Below are 16,957 nucleotides of genomic sequence, written 5' to 3'. Positions count from 1 at the left end.
CCCTTTTTTGAAAAAGCTTTATGGGGACCACTAACGGCTTGAGCTTTAAGATGTTTTTCATCAAACTCATCTAATCTAGTCTTAAAAACAACTTAAACAAGTCTATTCGGCCTTTTGGGGTTTTGAAGCTAAGCCGGTTTTGAAAGGAAAACCGTGTGGTTTTGTGGGTATCTCAAATGGGAAAATCCTCCCAAAATCCAAGTGGGGCATAGTGGCTTTTAGCTCTTATATGGTTAACAAACTAACACACCAAATAACCCACATGCAATCATCGACCATTTGCCGCGATATCTTTTGTTTATTTTGTTTCCTTCTGCTTTTCCTCTCTCTACTTTTTCTTAATGAAAAAAAAAAAAAAAAACTACAACAACGTAATTCTCAAGCCTTTTCTTAGTGAAGTGGGTTTTAGTTTACTAAGATAAAAATAAATCACCTAAACCAGTTAATCTTAATTCATATATTTTTAAACTGCTTTTGAGAATAAAGAGACATAATTATTTCTCCATTTACTTTTTGTTCTGTCTTTTGCAGTCATATTAAGCCCCTTTTTCTTTGATTCCACAGCCGTTTATTGCGACTGAACTTAGGAGTTGGAAGAGTTTAATGTCACCAAATCTTCTCTGGTAAAAAGGGGTTAAATTCCTGGTATGTATTTATTTCTGTTAAGTTTTTTCTTTTCTTTTTTTTTAATGGTTTCTCACCATTGAATATAGTTTGAATAGGTGTGTACGGTTCCAAAAGCTGCGCAGGGCGCATGCAGCACCCTTCACATTTCTTCTTCCCTCTAATTAATGGGGCCCATTTCTTGTTCTGATGAACGGCCCATATGCGATGCGACTAGACACGTCCCAAAGTACCTACTGCATATGATTCTATCAAAAAGCTTTGAAACACGGCAAAAGTTATGGCCACAAGCACGTGGCTGATGACATCCTTATTACTACAATATCTTGTTCAATTTGAAAACTAGCTCAAACTCATTTATTGAAACGACGTACAACCAAGGGGTTTGTTGGAATGACAGTTTAGTAAAGGGAAATTTTACATTATGGCTTATAACATAATTAATTTTTTTTAAATATCAACATAATTTAACTTCCTAAATATATGTCATTTGTAATTTTGTTTGACAAAAATACTCCTAATATTAAACACTCTCATCCCAGCTGTATTTTTTCATTTTTTTCTCAGACTTCACATTCTCACTATTTCTCAAGCGAAACTCTCTCAGGCTACCATCTTCTCCATCGCCGCCGCCACCACCATTTTTTTCATCGCCAGCAACGATAAGTCAATTTTTATGTTTTTTTTTAATTTGAATCGTAATATATAAAATCGATGAAATAGGTTTGATTTTAATCTCTATTTTGCAAAAATGTAGCTTTAAATGGGCTTGATTCTATGTGCATCGTTTCGGAAGATTGTGTTTAAGTTCTACAAAAAACTTGTGGGTCGATGTTCATTCGATCCTACATCGATGTCATTTCGATGCTTAATCGATGGTAATTCGATGACATACAGTACATGTGTGTATTTTTAAATAATTGAAATGTTATGTCATCGATGCGCAGTGGATGCTTCATCGATGGTATTTCGATGGACCATTAGATGAAAGCGATAGTCAATCAATGCGTAATCGATGGTATATCGATGCTATTTTGATGTTTGCATGGTTTTTCAGATTTTTTTTTGTATAAAATCGATGAAATTTTGATGATATGTGGATGCTGACTTCAATGAAATTTCGATTCTAGTTTGATGGTATTTCGATGCTTTCTTGGTTTTAGTTATATTTTGATAAATCAATTAATTTCGATGCTTTGTCGATGTTATTTCGATGCCCTTTCGATGGTTGTTCAAGCACATTAATTTAATAGTGATGCATCAATGTTAAGTCGATGCTATATTGATGCGATGTCGATGGCTTTTATATGTTATCTACTTGAAAGATATTCGATGCATAATTAATACTATTTCGATGGCATATCGATACATTGTTTGTTGATTTTATTTTGTATATAATCGATGCAATTTCGATGTTATTTCGATGCTGATTTGAGGGTGACTTAGTCAGTTGTTATTTGTTAAATGCATTTCGATGGCATATCAATAGTTTGTTTGTTTATTTGTAAAATCAGTTTCGATGGTATATCGATAATATTTCAATGTTTTTTCGATGCATACTTGTATATGTTGATTTTTGCTTTTTGCTCTGATGTCAAATCAATGGTAATTTGATGGCATTTCGATGACAACAACATACTAATTATTTTTTTTGTAAATTCAACTAATTCTCTCTCTTTTTTTTTTGGATATTTTGCAGATGCCACCCAAACGTATCCCACGCTGAGATCCCTATAGAGGATCATTATGTCGGTCGTATTACCTATAGGGGCTCCGAGAGGTTAACGAAATTGAAGAAAAGGTTTGAGGAGCATTAATTGTTGGGGAAGGGTGAATGAGTTTGTTTTTGGACCATTCTTCATAGCCCCTGCCTTTTCGTTCTCTAGGACATTGGTGCACACACTGCTTTTGCGGAAGGTGAAGTCTCCGCGTGGCGATGAGGTGCACGAGTTTGCCATTATGACTGGCCTGAGCTGCTCCTGTCCACCACTTGCCGTTGACATTCAACCTCACCTTACGTCCTCCCGCCTACTTGATACATATTTCAATGTGGAACCCGAGAAAGACATTAGGTTCAATATGTTGGAACGAGCTTTTAATATGTGCGATGTACCTGGTGATTTGTACAAGCTCGATTTGGTTTACTTTGTGGAGGGGATACTATTGGGCGCTGAGAACGACAATGCTATTTGGCGAGATTCATTGTCGATGGTCGATGATTTAGATTATTTTGAGAAGTATCCATGGGGATCCCTTTCATTCAATACAACTTTTAAATAATTCAATAGAGATATGAAAGTGATTAGTGCTACAATACCTGGTAAGAAGGCGAAGAAGACTGAGGTGGAGTATTCTAAGGGTGTTCAAGTGGAGGCAAAGTATACCTGCAAGGGGTATCCACCAGCCTTACAATATTGGGCATACGAAATGATTCTTGATTTGCAGAAGGAATACGCCAAGCCCTGTGGATTCAAGTTCCCTAGGATGCTACAGTGGGAGAGCACAGGTCAGCTGAAGCATTCGCATGTGAAGGATGTACTTGCGAGGAGACGTGTAAGTTATTTTAAATTTAAACAATTCAAGAACTTTTGAATTATATTAATCAACTTATGTCATTTCTAATTTTCTTGTTTAGTTTCCATTACAGCTGTCATGCATTTCTATCCTAAGGCCTCGACCAGACGAGCGAGACTTCTTCGGCACCATATATCAGAGGACAGAGGGGGATGCTTCTAGGTATGTGATGCTGCAAGATATGATCCAACCTGCACCAGAGGATGGAAGACCTTACGATCTTGAGGCAGAGGCTGTTGTGGTGGCTGAGATAGCCGTGGAGGCTGGCATATTTGTACATGATGCCCCGACGGAGATTGTTCCAAATACTAGTGTAGAACCTACTTCTGCTCCTGCTCCTGGGGCTTATGAGGTTGTGTTGGGTGAGATGGCCAGACTATCAAGTGCAGTGGATGAGGTTAAGGCCACTCTAGGTATCGTCCTTAAGAATAAAGAAGTCATATTGGCGAAGCTGGCAACACTTGGTGGTATACCTACTCCTGCACCTACTCCAACAAAGGATGTAGAGTACGACATTCTCCCCACATGTTACGAGCCTCCTGTTGGAGAAGTCACACCTCCTCAGCCAATGCAGACTGTCTTAGGTACTACTACTCCATGAGTTTTTACATGTTTTAAAGAGATTGTATACGAATTGCTCTTGTTATAGGTAAGCGCACTAGATAGAGACCAGTAAGGTATGAAGACTATACTCCAGCAGCCAAGAAACCAAAGTTCAAGGACCCAGTTACGATCCATCCTTTAAAAGTGTTGGATCAAGATATGTTGACAACTTTTAACCGATGGGTGCTCAGTGAGATTGACAAAAGCAGACTGAGAAAGTTGGAAGGTTGTGATGGCACCCCTATTTGGTTCCTAAAGTTGAAGGTGGCAAAAGAATGGTTGGGAGAAACTGTAAGTCTTTTATATTTGCAGTCAACACATTCATCTCATTTTAACAATACTCTATTTATTTGCAGCATCTTGACACTGCAAATTATCTTATAAGGAGACGTCTTTTTGAGTTGTCGAAGACGTACCCCGTGAAAACCATCGTACTTGATTCATCATTTGCACAGTATATTCCTACTAGATATGAGGACTTAAAGGACAAGAGCAGGACTTACCAATGGGATGAGGACATTCTTAATTTCACGAAAGGAGATGCTAAAAAATACAAGAGGCCTTGGGGTGATTGCAACAAGGTCTACTTCTACTAGTGCCTGAAAAATCGTCATTGGGTCATTTGCGAGATAAATTTCACTAATTGGATGATCAGTGTATTTGACTCAAATCATTCCAACTTTAGCTATGATAAGTTGACTGAGTTGATCAAGCCTTGGACTAGGATGCTTCCATCTTTACTCAACGTTTCTGGTATGTTTAAAGGACACCCCAAGTTGAAAATAGCTAGACCGAATATCACCGTTCCAAACTTTGATTGGCAGCGCATGTCCACTGATATTGTCCCACAGTCTAGAACCAAGTATTTAGACGTACTAACTTCAGTTTATCATAACACTATTCTCCTTTAATTTTCAATTAACTCACAAATGCGATTTCTTGGTTTCAACAGAGATTGCGGCGTATTCGCCATCAACCAATTGGAGTTTATTTTTGGAGACATTCCCTTATCATATGCCATCGTGGACCACATTCAGTACTTCAGGGATAAATTATGCATCGACATTTTTTACGAGAATTTGTACGCTTGACTTTTTTCTATATGTTAGAACATTTATTTTGATTTCTCCTTAGTTTTGTATATAAACAATGTCATTTCGATGGCTATTTGATGGTACACAATAGTATATTTTGTGATTAAAATTGGATCCTTCCATTTCGATGCCACATCGATGCTTATGGCAATGATCAGTCTTGAATTTAGCAACCACATTCATACTAATGTGGTGGTAGCAAGCACCGTGATAGGCATCGGGGAAAATAGTTTCCAAGGCATGTGTAATACTTGTATGCCTGTCAGATACAAACGCCAGGTCCTCAACTTCCCCAATCGCTTCCTTTAGCTTTGACTAATACTTCCAAGAATCATGATTCTCACTATCCACAATACCAAATGCAACTGGATATAGATGGTTATTTGCATCCAGCACGACTGTACATAACATTTGCCCAACGTATTTTGTCTTTAAAAAAGTGTAGTTCACACATAACACAGGACGACACGTACGAAACTCTCTTATACTAACTCCGAGTGAGAAAAAGCAATATTTGAATCGATCCTCCTGAGTGACAAAATTTGTCAAAGTCCCGGGATTTTTCTATTGAAGCATGAACAGGTACGATGGTAACTTCTGGTAGGATGCTTCCAGTGTCCCTTTGACATAAGAAAGAGTCTTCTCTCGGCATCTCCAAGATTTTCCATATGACAACTCAAAGCCATAATCATTCTTAATGGCTTCTCTTATGTTGTTTGCCATGTACGCATTCAATCCAGTTTGATATTTTTTTCTTTATGCAATGACCAATAACCCAAGGTGCAGCTTGGCGATGGAATTTATGTCGGAGGTCAAGTGAGCAAGTGTGTTTATTGGTGAAACGAGTTATCTCGAACATATTAGATTTAAGCATTCTCTTCCCCCTCAATCTCCCCCCACAATCAGGATCATTGCAAGTGATATACCAAACTTCAGTACTTGACTTCTTCACCACAAACTCGAAGCTTTGCTTCATTGCATACAAGTGTGCATTCGTCTTCAACTCTAACTTGTTCTCAAAAACCTTCCCAACTTCTATTACTCCACAACTCACTCTAGATAATGTGGGGATAACATAAGAGGAGCATGGGATATCTTCAGTAGTACATGCCGGAGAACTCCATCTATTTCTATTGTCTTGTGTAGTTGGATGACTACTCTCTGAGCCAGGAGTCCTCCGTCCTTGGCTTTCTTGACATCTTGGCAAGGGTTGTACATTTAAATTATCTACTTGCTCCACAGGTAGCATCGACAACCGATCCTTGGAGTTATCATCAGAACTACTACACCCCTCAACTCTTTCATCATCATCACCAAAATGGTAAACTGGATCGTCATTGACATAAGGCTCATACTCATACTCATCATCATGTGGGAGATTTGTTGGGGGAATTTTTTTTCATTTTGACTAGGACCTCCCATGCATACACTTGCCCCAAGAGCTGTTTGTGGAACAATCGTGCATGATTGATTATGATTTTCCATATTAACACTCGCTCTAGGAGATGGATCAAGAAGAGCAATGTTCTTTGCAATCGAACTAACGCATAAAGGAACCCGATGTCTTAAGGACTTCGAATTGTCAAGAATAAGAGCACTAATTCCTTCATCATCCGTGATTTCAATGGGATCTAGGCCAAAATCATTGCATATACACGACACTTCCAACTTTATGTCGAACAATGACCTATCCACTTTCAACTTTGAATGCAACTTCTCCATTAATTCTATGTAACCAACATTAATTGGTATGTGTATTATAGTGTTCAAACCAACTTTAAAATTCCATTTCTCTCCTTTCCGTTCCCAAACATTGTTGTAAGAAATAATTATATTAATTCTGGAACATGCAAATTTACAACAACAAAAATTATAAAAATAAAGTATAATCGATGGTAAATCGATGATGAATCGATGCCTACGTAACGCTATCTGTATTACAGTTCAACATCGATGACATTTCGATGCATAATCGATGCTGATGGTCACCATCTGTACGCAATTCCATTTCGATGGTATATCGATGTCATATCGATGCTGAACCAAATCAACATATATGATATCAATTCAGCATCGATATACCATCGATATTATACCGAAAATAACATCTAAATTATATGTTCACCCCATCATCGAAATAACATCGATGTATCATCGAAATGCAATCGATGTACCATCGAAATGCCATCGATTCAGCATCAATTTTGAATGGTACCCACATATTTCCAGATCTGAAGAACAGATAAAAAAATGTAGAAAAAATACCACACTCAACACTAGAACAGTTCGAATATAATATCTAACTGTGGCATTTCATATTCACAAGTAGATAAAATGAAATCATACTTACCCATGATTTTTTCTCATAAAAAACGCCAAGGATGACAATTTCTTTATTTGAAATAAAACTTCCAGATTCAAGCAGTCCAATTTCTTCACCAATTTTAGTATATTCGACAATACTATTTAGGTTGCTGTGAAAATGACTGTAAATGATGGAGGAGAGGGAGAGAGATAAATGTGTGAAGTGTTAAATTTCTCATATTTTAACTGATGAGGGTATTTTTGTCCAAAATAAGAGAGGGGTACATTAATGAGAGAATTTTTATGATTGCATGTTAAAAATTTAGAAGCATATAAAACTTTCCTTAGTAAATGTAAATTTAACAAAATATATTAAAGAGGGCTACTTTGTTTTGTTACTACAAATCTGAGCATCTATTGAAGAGTACCCTTTGTTTTGTTTGTTCTCACTTCTATTTCATGAAAATAGAAAGAAAGAAAAAAATGCTAGTCTTTTTTTATTATGTGACCAAAAAAAGATGAATTTTTATGCTTAAATAGTCATCTTATTTTTTTTATGATCTGTCAACTAAATATTGTTTAGCAGAGCTGTAAATGTGTGTGTAACCAATATATATTATATTCATAAAGGACAAAGAAATGGCGGGCTTTTCTTTACTGTGAGGAAAACTGTGATTATTTATAAATTAAGAAGATAAGACCTGCATGGAAAACGATATTATAACGAGGATTTTGAATTGACAAAGAGATATTAAGACCATGATTCGCGGTATTAGTGCTTCAATCAACATAAATAAGAGCCATATACTACGTGTCCAAACACAATCAGATACGTAACTCTAAAAGTGTTCATTGACTTGAAAAGAATATGCTCATGATTACTTTAATATTTTTTTAATCACCTCTCAACGGCTTAATTTTTTCCATTATCGTTTATTTTATTTTTTATTAAATGAATAAGGTACCCTATAATATAATCACTCTTTTTTTTTTAAGAGAGAATTTTTGTCGATTTTTTTTAAAACAACCCTAAAATGAAGTTGCCTAACTCATGAGTCACAACCCATTTTAAGCACACAGGAAAATTGAATAGTGTTAAAAAGTAAAATACAATTAGGAATGTTTGGAGATAAATATTTAAGACACCATATCTTGTTTTGGTCAATATTTTTTGTTAGGGTTAATTTTAATAGTTATTTAAAAAAAAATATATATATATATATATATATAGAGAGAGAGAGAGGTGTTTTCAAGGGTTTTGAGACAAATGCCTGTGGAAAGAGACGTGTAAGAAAGAGCTTTAACGGCGCCAAAGGAGCAGCTGCACATGCAGATCCTTTGTCTTCATCTCATTTGTTCAAAACCCAATTGGCTTTCTCACCAGATTTTTCTTTTGAATTTAGATTTTCTCCGAAAGAACAACAGAAATTACTGTGCTATGCCCCTCTCTTGGTCTTGATGCCCTTTATTAGGGTTTTACAGTTTAGGCCTTAGGGCATGTCCACAGTTGTTAGAGAATATGTGGTGAGCAATTCTTCTTGCTCAGTACGGGTCTGTTAGTAGGGCTGATATTGATATTAAACCCTACAATGTTACTTTATTTTATATTTAATATGATATTGGGATGAGGCTAATTTGGTAAAAAGTTTAATTCGATTCATAGATTCCACATGGAAAGCTCAACGGCCAAAACCTATAACAACCAACTTGTAGATGCGCTCAAGAGAGAGACCCAACTTCCTTTGGTACTATTCCCTTTTTGTCCTATAGCTTGGAGATTTAATCTGAACCGTTGATTTTCTCTTTTGCCGTATCTAATGCTAATGGGGTTACTTTAGATTTTGCTTCCTTTTATGTTTCCTCCCCCATTTCCCTGTTGCTAAGGAGTCACTGCCCATCCCTGCTTCAGGACTTGATTCTCTGCAATTACATGTCAATTTGATTTTTTTTTTTTTAAATTCACATCCAAATGTTGACCAACAAAATGTACCATTTTGTATGTTATTCTCAAATATACCTTTGTAAAACTCCTTTCTACTAGTGGCAGAAACCCACTCATGGGAGGGACCATATAACATCAAAAAAAAAAAATTGAAAAAATTACACCTAGTACAGAAAATTTCAAAAAAATTTGAAAAGTACGAAACTTTACAAAAATTATAAAAATAAGGATAACAGTTTGTTATGGTTCTGTATTCGTATGTTACAATTTTTTATCTAGTCTGTAAATGTTGTTTACAAAATTATAACACATGGTTACAAACTTGTAAATTTTAATTATAAATTTGTAAACTTTGGTTACAAAAAATTGTATTGTTACAAATTTGTAAATTTTGTTTACAAAAAAAATTATGTATTTACAAATATGTCACTCCATATTATTGTAATTTTTTACGGATTCCGTATTTTTAATATTTTTTTTAGAATCTTAAGTATTTTTTGTGAATTTCCCTTAAAATTTTAATGTATTGAGAGAACAAATATTCTCTTCTCCTCTAAAATAAACTAGAAAACAAATTTTCTACAAACTTTTTTAATAAGACCAACTTATGTAGTAACTTTTTCAAAGGATTTATTTGGCACTTTATTTGTTGTTAATAGAAATGCGTTGTTGAGGATAAATCTATTGAAACGTCCCAAAATTCTTAATAAGATTTAGTGTCTTGATTAGGAGGTCAGGAGGGCATTATTGGAATATTATGTATTTATATGTAAATTAATTGAATATTTATGTGATTATGTGAATTGCATGGGTTATATTATTATATGACTGATATTGCATGTGTTAAGTGTATTAAATGGGCATAGAAAACCCACTTTTATTTAAAGGAACATTGATTAGTGGTGAAAATGCACATTTTATTGATCTTAAATGCTAAAATAAATTGAGTTTTGAATAGTATTTTCATGGATTTAATATGATATATTTTATAATTGAAAATATTACTTTTTAATTTAATGTGTTTAATTTTCAGGAATAAAATGTTTTTTGGCATAAATAAAAGAAGGAAGAAAGAATGAATGAAAATTGAAAGAAGTAAAGGAAAATCTGGCATTTTTAAGGAGAAAAAGCCCAAAAGAAGCCCAGTAGAATCAACCCACTTCTCTCAACCCAACCCTCTCTTTTCTCCCCAGCAGCGCCACATGGCCTCCCCATGCATGCCACGCATCCAGGTCAGCTGCCCCAGTCGACCCGCTTGCTGCCCGGATCCGCCCCACATGCCCAAGCCTCAGCCCAGCGCCTCACCCGTCTGCCCACCTGTTGCTTTCTCCTTGCCCAATCGTGCCACGTGTCTCTCTCCCATTGGTTGCGGCTGTGTCAAAGCTCCAGCCTGCCACCATCCCATTTTCTTATGCATTTTGGGCGCTTTAAAGCTCACATTTTGTTGTTGATTTAGAAAAATGGGCATGATGATCATTCATTAAAATAACTAGTTTAATATTAATAATAAGATTTGATTTTTTTAAATCATATTTTATTATTAATATTTCAGATTTATTTTGTAAATCTCATTTGTAGTTTAATTTCCTTTTAGTCATTTTCTTCTTCTATAAATAGGGACTCTTCTTTCACATTTTGAATGTAATATTTAGGTAGCAAAACTGTACCAAATCTTAGTCTCATTTCTCATATTTTCTCTCTAGAATTTTATAAGAATGTCTAGCATAATAGGCTAACATTCTTAGGAAGGTTAACATTCTTAGGAAGGTTAGGATGATCCTATATGCACTATGACTTTATTTTGTATTTTTGATTCACAATGTGCTTCAAATTTATATATTTGAGTGATTTATTTTCTTTTATCTCTTTTTCTTCATCTTATTATCCTTATTTATGTTTGCTAATAGTACATAGATTTTGTCAAGCACTTTCTATGTATTATCAAATTAGTGAAAATAATATAGATGATATATTTATCATTTTCTCCATCTCATTCATATATATTTACTTTTGCTAAATCTATATAGAATTAGTCATGCTCTTTCTATGTATTTTATAAATAGTAAAGGTAATATTTGTGTTAGGTTTTATGTCCAATCTTTTATTGCATTATTGTCAATGGTATGGTGTCACTTTTAGATTTTTCATAAGATTTATCTCATCATTCCTTAGTAAATAATATTAATCACTTAAATACATTTTGTAAAATATATTTGTGCTTTAATGTTCAATCTTCCAAATGAATAGTTAGGATGTAAACTATTCATTTGTGTAATTCTTATGAATCAAAGATCCAAATAAATAAGTATGCATATTGACGGTTATTGATTCTTCCTAATTGTTACATTTTGTTACATCACACTTTTATCCTATCTTTATTTACAATCTTTAAATCTCAAAAATACCATTTGTTCTAATTTTCTCATATTGTTTATCTCTAAACTCTATTTATTGTTAACTTTATTTTCTTTGCCTCCTTGTGGAATTGGCGCCCAATCTATACTACAACCACCGCTTAGTGGTTGTCACAATTTTGGCGCTGTTGTCGGGAGGTAATAGTGGAAAAAAAAGTTTTCAATAAATTTCGCAAAAGAGGCAAGTAATTCTATCATTTTCCTTTTGTGTATATTTCTCTAGGTTTTTTTTTTTAGATTTATCTTACCTATTCTTAAAAAAAAATTACTATCATTATTTTTTTTATTGTTCATTTTTAGTTAGTTTTTCATTTTTTTTTGTCATTGTTGTGCTAAAAGAAAAAAAATTGCTATCCTTTCTTTTCTAGGATTTGTTAGTTTTATTCTTAGTTTATTTTGTTATTATTTTTCTTTTGTTAGTTTTCTTTTTCTCTATTTTTATTTATTATTGTTGTAATTTTTTTTAAAAAGCTTGTTGTGTGTGTATTTAGTTTTTTTTTTCTCTTGTTAATTTATTTTTGATAGCTTATTTTATTTTATTTTTTGTTTGGGAATTATAAGCGTAGGGTGAGACGGGAGTGTAAAATGACGGTTTTGCCCTTAGTGGGCTTTGAGAGGGAAGTATTGCCTTAGGGGCATTTTGGTCTTTTAAACCATTAGATTTACTTGAGTTGGCTGAGTTGATTAACTTAGAAGCAAATCAATTTCTCTCTCTCTCTCTCTCTCTCTCGTTTACTCTCTCTCCCTCTCTCTAGTCGTTACACTTTGAAGCAAACGTTAGAATTTTTTATCCTAAAGCTTGAAAGCAAGTTTGCCAAGGAATTGAAGTGGTTCTAGGTAGAGCTTGGAAGCTTGGGAACTTAGTACTCAGTTGGGAAAACGTTTTTAGCTAAGGTAATTCCATGTCTCTGGGTTCTAGTTTTTAATTTTTTAAGTTGTATTGGATTTTGAGTTTTGATGGAGTTTTTGTTTGAGTTTTAAAGTGGGTTACTATGTTTCTGAGTTGTTGAGACCATTTCTGTGGTTGAAATTAGTTGAAATTATGTGTGGGATGATTTTGGGAATATGGGTGATTCTTAAAATCATTGGAAAATTGAGTTCTTAGGGCGTCGCGGCCCAGATGAACTCCCCTGCCTAAAACCGCCTTAGCGTTGTGGCGCTTAGCAGGCTGCGCCGCGGCGCAAGTGCAGGGGATTTTGGGCACTCTCTGCCTAGTTGAGCGTCGCGGCTCGTTTAAGGGTGCACCGCGGCTCAAATGGAGGAAAGTGACCAAATTGTATTTCAGGTTGTGGGAACCCAAACCTAAGGGCTCGGGAATGGTTCTACTACCCAGTTTAGTAGAATTCAAGGTCCCAGAGGCTAGGAATCGGTCCGAAACCCTTTATAGATTCATTTCTTGATAGTTGTACCTTGTTTTGGTTGTGACTAGGGTATACCGTTAGGCTCGGGAGGAACGGACTGCGCTCGGGATCTCTATATGTGTCTCGTTAAGGTCTTGAGGTAAGAAAACTGCACCCGATTTGTGATTAAGGCTTGGCCTAGTTATTGAACATGGTTATAACCATGCTTAGAATGTTTTATTAAACATGTTGATTGTGTTGTGCATACATGTGTTAAATAATGACTATTATATGTTATGTGCGTATAACGACCCAAAATTACTAATAAGGCTTAAGGGCCTTGATTAGTGTGTCGGGAGGGCATAACTGGATTATGAGTGGTTTGAATGATTATATGTATGCTTATATGACTAATTGGATAAATGTGATGCATGACTATGTATACTAGTATGCATGTAGGCCTTGTTTAGGTTATAAGGGTATATTCGTAATTTGGCCTGTTGAGGGCATAAATGTAAATATTTGTGATAAATTGTTGAGACCACATTATTATGTGGATATATTTGTAACTTATGACTCGAGGCGATCCTAGTGAGTAGTTTAGCGGAAAAGTCACGGCGGAGATTTATACCCGGCTCGGGGTGAGTCTGGGGGTATTTCTGGGAATTTAGAAAATATATTGGAGACCGTTTTGTTATCCAAAAAACAGGCATGGATGACATGGCAGACATTTAATACACGTGGCTGACATCTGGCAGAATTCTTGCTCAACTATCGACTAGGAAGATATCTATTGGCGCAATGCTCAATCTCTATATACGACCAGCCTAGTCGTATACACGCGATATACAGAGAAAATCTTATGCAGTTATGATCGAATCCGAAATTATCTCCCATGATTTCCTGAATATCTGATTATTTATGAAATAATATCTATAACAAATTAATGTAATCTTCCTTGAGCCTATAAATAGAGAAAGATAAGGGGGACTCTTTACTTTCTAATTATCTGAGATTAGAGTTACCATATTTGATATATTGTTTTGTTCTTCAAAGGTTTGTGAAACTCATTGAACCCAAGTTCTTTGATCACTCCTTTGAATCCTATATCAATAACAGTTCAAGTGGATGTAGGTTGTTACCAGATTCTGGGGCCGAACCACTATAAACTCTTGTGTGCTTTATCGTTTTTGTCATCACATTCATTTCAACGTATTTGTCCACATCAAGCATATTTGACTCCGTGTCAGTTGGCCAAAATCAGGGTCAACATTCTGGTGCTTTCGTTGAGAGCTTGATACAGTATCATTGAAATATCAATGGCGAAAACTACCAAGAAAACTGGACCGGCGGCTAGCGCTGCACCATCTCACCCGCCTCCTCCTCCTCCAAATGTGACTGAGGATGAGCCACATTTGGAATTCGATGAGGAAGAAATGGATTCCGAGACGTTGAGGAATACCCTAGGGGTATTGCAGGATGAACTGGCCAATCTGAGGGCTAGTCAGGAAAGCGCTGCCGAAATTATGGCACTCCTTTCGTCCAGAGGATAGCTATGGCAGAAACTCCTAGCAAGTTTAAGATGCCTACGCTTCCGAAGTTTGACGGGTATGGTGACCCGGTATCTCATGTCAACAAGTTTGAGATACAAATGGACATTCAGAAAGTGTCCGAAGACACTCGGTGCAGGATCTTCCCTGCAACACTTTCTGATGCCGCACAGGAGTGGTTTTTCAAATTCCCTCCTGTAAGTATAGTTTCCTGGGAAATGTTCGTGAAGGAATTTTACGGACAGTTCTATGCGGGTCGTGTGCACCCGACTGAGGCAAATCAGCTGGTCGAAATATGCCAGCAAGACGGAGAACCACTGAAGGACTACGTCCAGCGTTTTATGCGAGCAGCTGCTGGAGCGAAAACAGTGGGAGACGAAGGCAAGATGATGGCCATAACCGTAGGGGTTAAGCACCGCACGCCTCTCTGGGACAGCCTCAGAAAGCATGGGGTCAGGACTACCCAGGAATTTTTGGATCGAGCTGATCGGTATATCAAGCTCGAGGATGCCATCGCCAATGAAGGAAAGCCCCCAGGCAAAGATAAGGGGACAGCTGAGCCCGCCAAAGCCGCCAATGGGTCGAAGCCCAACGGCAACGGCAATGGCAATGGCAAGAATGGGGGGAAACGGCCGCACAATGAGCCTTCCACCTCTGACAATAAACGAGCCAAGGGTAATCGTTATGAACCTCGGTTCACTAACTACACTGCCCTTATTGAGTCTCGGGGAGAGGTTTATCAGGCCACGAGTTCCAGTGTGCCTTACAAGAAACCTGCCCCCATTCGAAAGGATATTTCGAGAAGAGACACTACCAAGTTCTGTCGTTATCATAATGACTACGGATATGATACCAATGAATGCAACCAGCTGAAGGATGAGATCGAGTTCCTTATTAGACAAGGACACTTGAGAAGATATATACGGGCCTCGGGAAATTCCCAACGAGAAGCTCTAGGTGGCAACGAGCATGCGCCCACACACCAACGCTCGCCACCTTTGCAGCCTGATCCCATTGCTGACACTTTACTCACCATCTGTGGAGGCTCGCACCTCGCGGGAAGCAGTGGAAAGGCGAGGGAACGATATGCTCGGACCCTACGTCACGACCAGGACATCGAGATGATGATTGTGGAGGACAGGGCATCAAAGAAGGTTCAATCAGAGGGTGGTGAGATAACCTTCTCTGATAGCGATGCCCACCATGTCCAGTTCCCACATTCCGATCCACTGGTCGTGGACGTTCAAATCGCCAACATGATGGTGAAAAGAGTACTAGTTGATACAGGAAGTTCAGTGAACATCCTGTATAAATCTTCGCTGGAACACATGAAGTTGTCCGTTAAGGACTTGGAGCCCTGCAACCAAATGATTTACAACTTCTCTGGTGAGGGACTCGCCCCAACGGGGTCAATCAGACTTCCAGTGACAGAAGGTACAACGCCTGCTACCAGGACATTACTCGCTACTTTTATAGTAGTCGAATGTCCCTCGGGTACAATGCCGTCATTGGAAGGCCCATACTGGTTGATCTTCGAGCCGTCACCTCAGTATGGCACTTAGCCATGAAATTCCCGACAGACGCAGGGGTAGGACGCGTGTTGGGAAATTAGAGGGAAGCCAGGGAGTGCTACAATGCCTCAGTCACAAAGGCGAAGAAGGGAACGCCAAAAAGCACTTCCCCATATAGGTTGTAGATGGCTATTGATACACAAGCCCAATCCGGTGATAGAGTCACCAAATAGGTGTTGCCCAAAGTGAGGATAAGGATTTAGATCCTCGCTTTGGGGATTTTGAGGAAAATGTTGGACCCGTCGAGGACCTGGAAGAGGTCCAACTTGACGAAAAAGACCCGACCAGAGTTGTAAAGGTCGGGAAAAACTTAGAACCAACCACGAAGCATGCACTGGTGGAATTTCTAAGAAAAAACCAGGAAGTTTTTGCCTGGTCACACAAAGACATGGCTGGGATAGATCCTGCAGTTATCAGCCATGTCCTGAACATTGACAAAAGTTTTCCACCCGTGCAACACAAAAGAAGGCTGCTCGATAGGGATAGATCGAAAGCCTTAAAAGAAGAAGTTGCAAGATTGAAGGAGAATGGGTTCATCAGGGTGGCGTTTTATCCATCGTGGGTCTCTAATCCGGTACTGGTTCCCAAGCCTAACGGCAAATGGCGAACCTGTGTGGATTTCACAGACCTCAATAAAGCCTGCCCAAAGGATTGCTTCCCACTCCCAAGGATCGACCAGCTGGTCGATGCAACTGCAGGACATGAGATCCTCTCCTTCATGGATGCATACTCAGGATACAATCAGATTAGTATGCATCCCCCTGACGAGGATCACACCAGCTTTCGGACCGATACGGGATTATACTGGTAAATTGATCGGAGTTTAAGGAATTGATCGGAGTAAACATGGAGGTGTACGTGGATGACATGCTGGTAAATTAAAAAAAAAGCAGAAGGACATGTGAAGGATTTGCAAGAATGTTTCGATGTATTGAACAAGT

General features: G+C 37.4%; 1 protein-coding gene across 3 annotated transcripts; it reads left to right on the top strand.

Moving 5' to 3' along the window:
* The first annotated feature begins 92 nt into the window (after window positions 1-92).
* Window positions 93-4,973, top strand: LOC133823025 (uncharacterized). 3 transcript variants are annotated; one of them, XR_009888098.1, is made up of 6 exons: window positions 93-645; window positions 714-3,177; window positions 3,272-3,782; window positions 3,848-4,092; window positions 4,158-4,554; window positions 4,754-4,973. XR_009888098.1 is itself a non-coding variant. In XM_062255588.1 (4 exons), the coding sequence occupies exons 2-4, from the start codon at window positions 2,917-2,919 to the stop codon at window positions 3,862-3,864; spliced, it is 789 nt and encodes a 262-aa protein (XP_062111572.1). In that variant the 5' UTR covers window positions 93-645; window positions 714-2,916; the 3' UTR covers window positions 3,865-4,973. The 3 variants fall into 3 exon arrangements, 1 of the variants encoding a protein (XP_062111572.1); XR_009888097.1 differs by having other exon boundaries at window positions 4,158-4,973; XM_062255588.1 differs by having other exon boundaries at window positions 3,848-4,973.
* Window positions 4,974-16,957: the final 11,984 nt, after the last annotated feature.

This window comes from Humulus lupulus, chromosome 3 (genome assembly GCF_963169125.1).
Source record: "Humulus lupulus chromosome 3, drHumLupu1.1, whole genome shotgun sequence".
NCBI lineage: Eukaryota > Viridiplantae > Streptophyta > Magnoliopsida > Rosales > Cannabaceae > Humulus > Humulus lupulus.
This window is presented reverse-complemented; position numbering and strand designations above follow the sequence as displayed.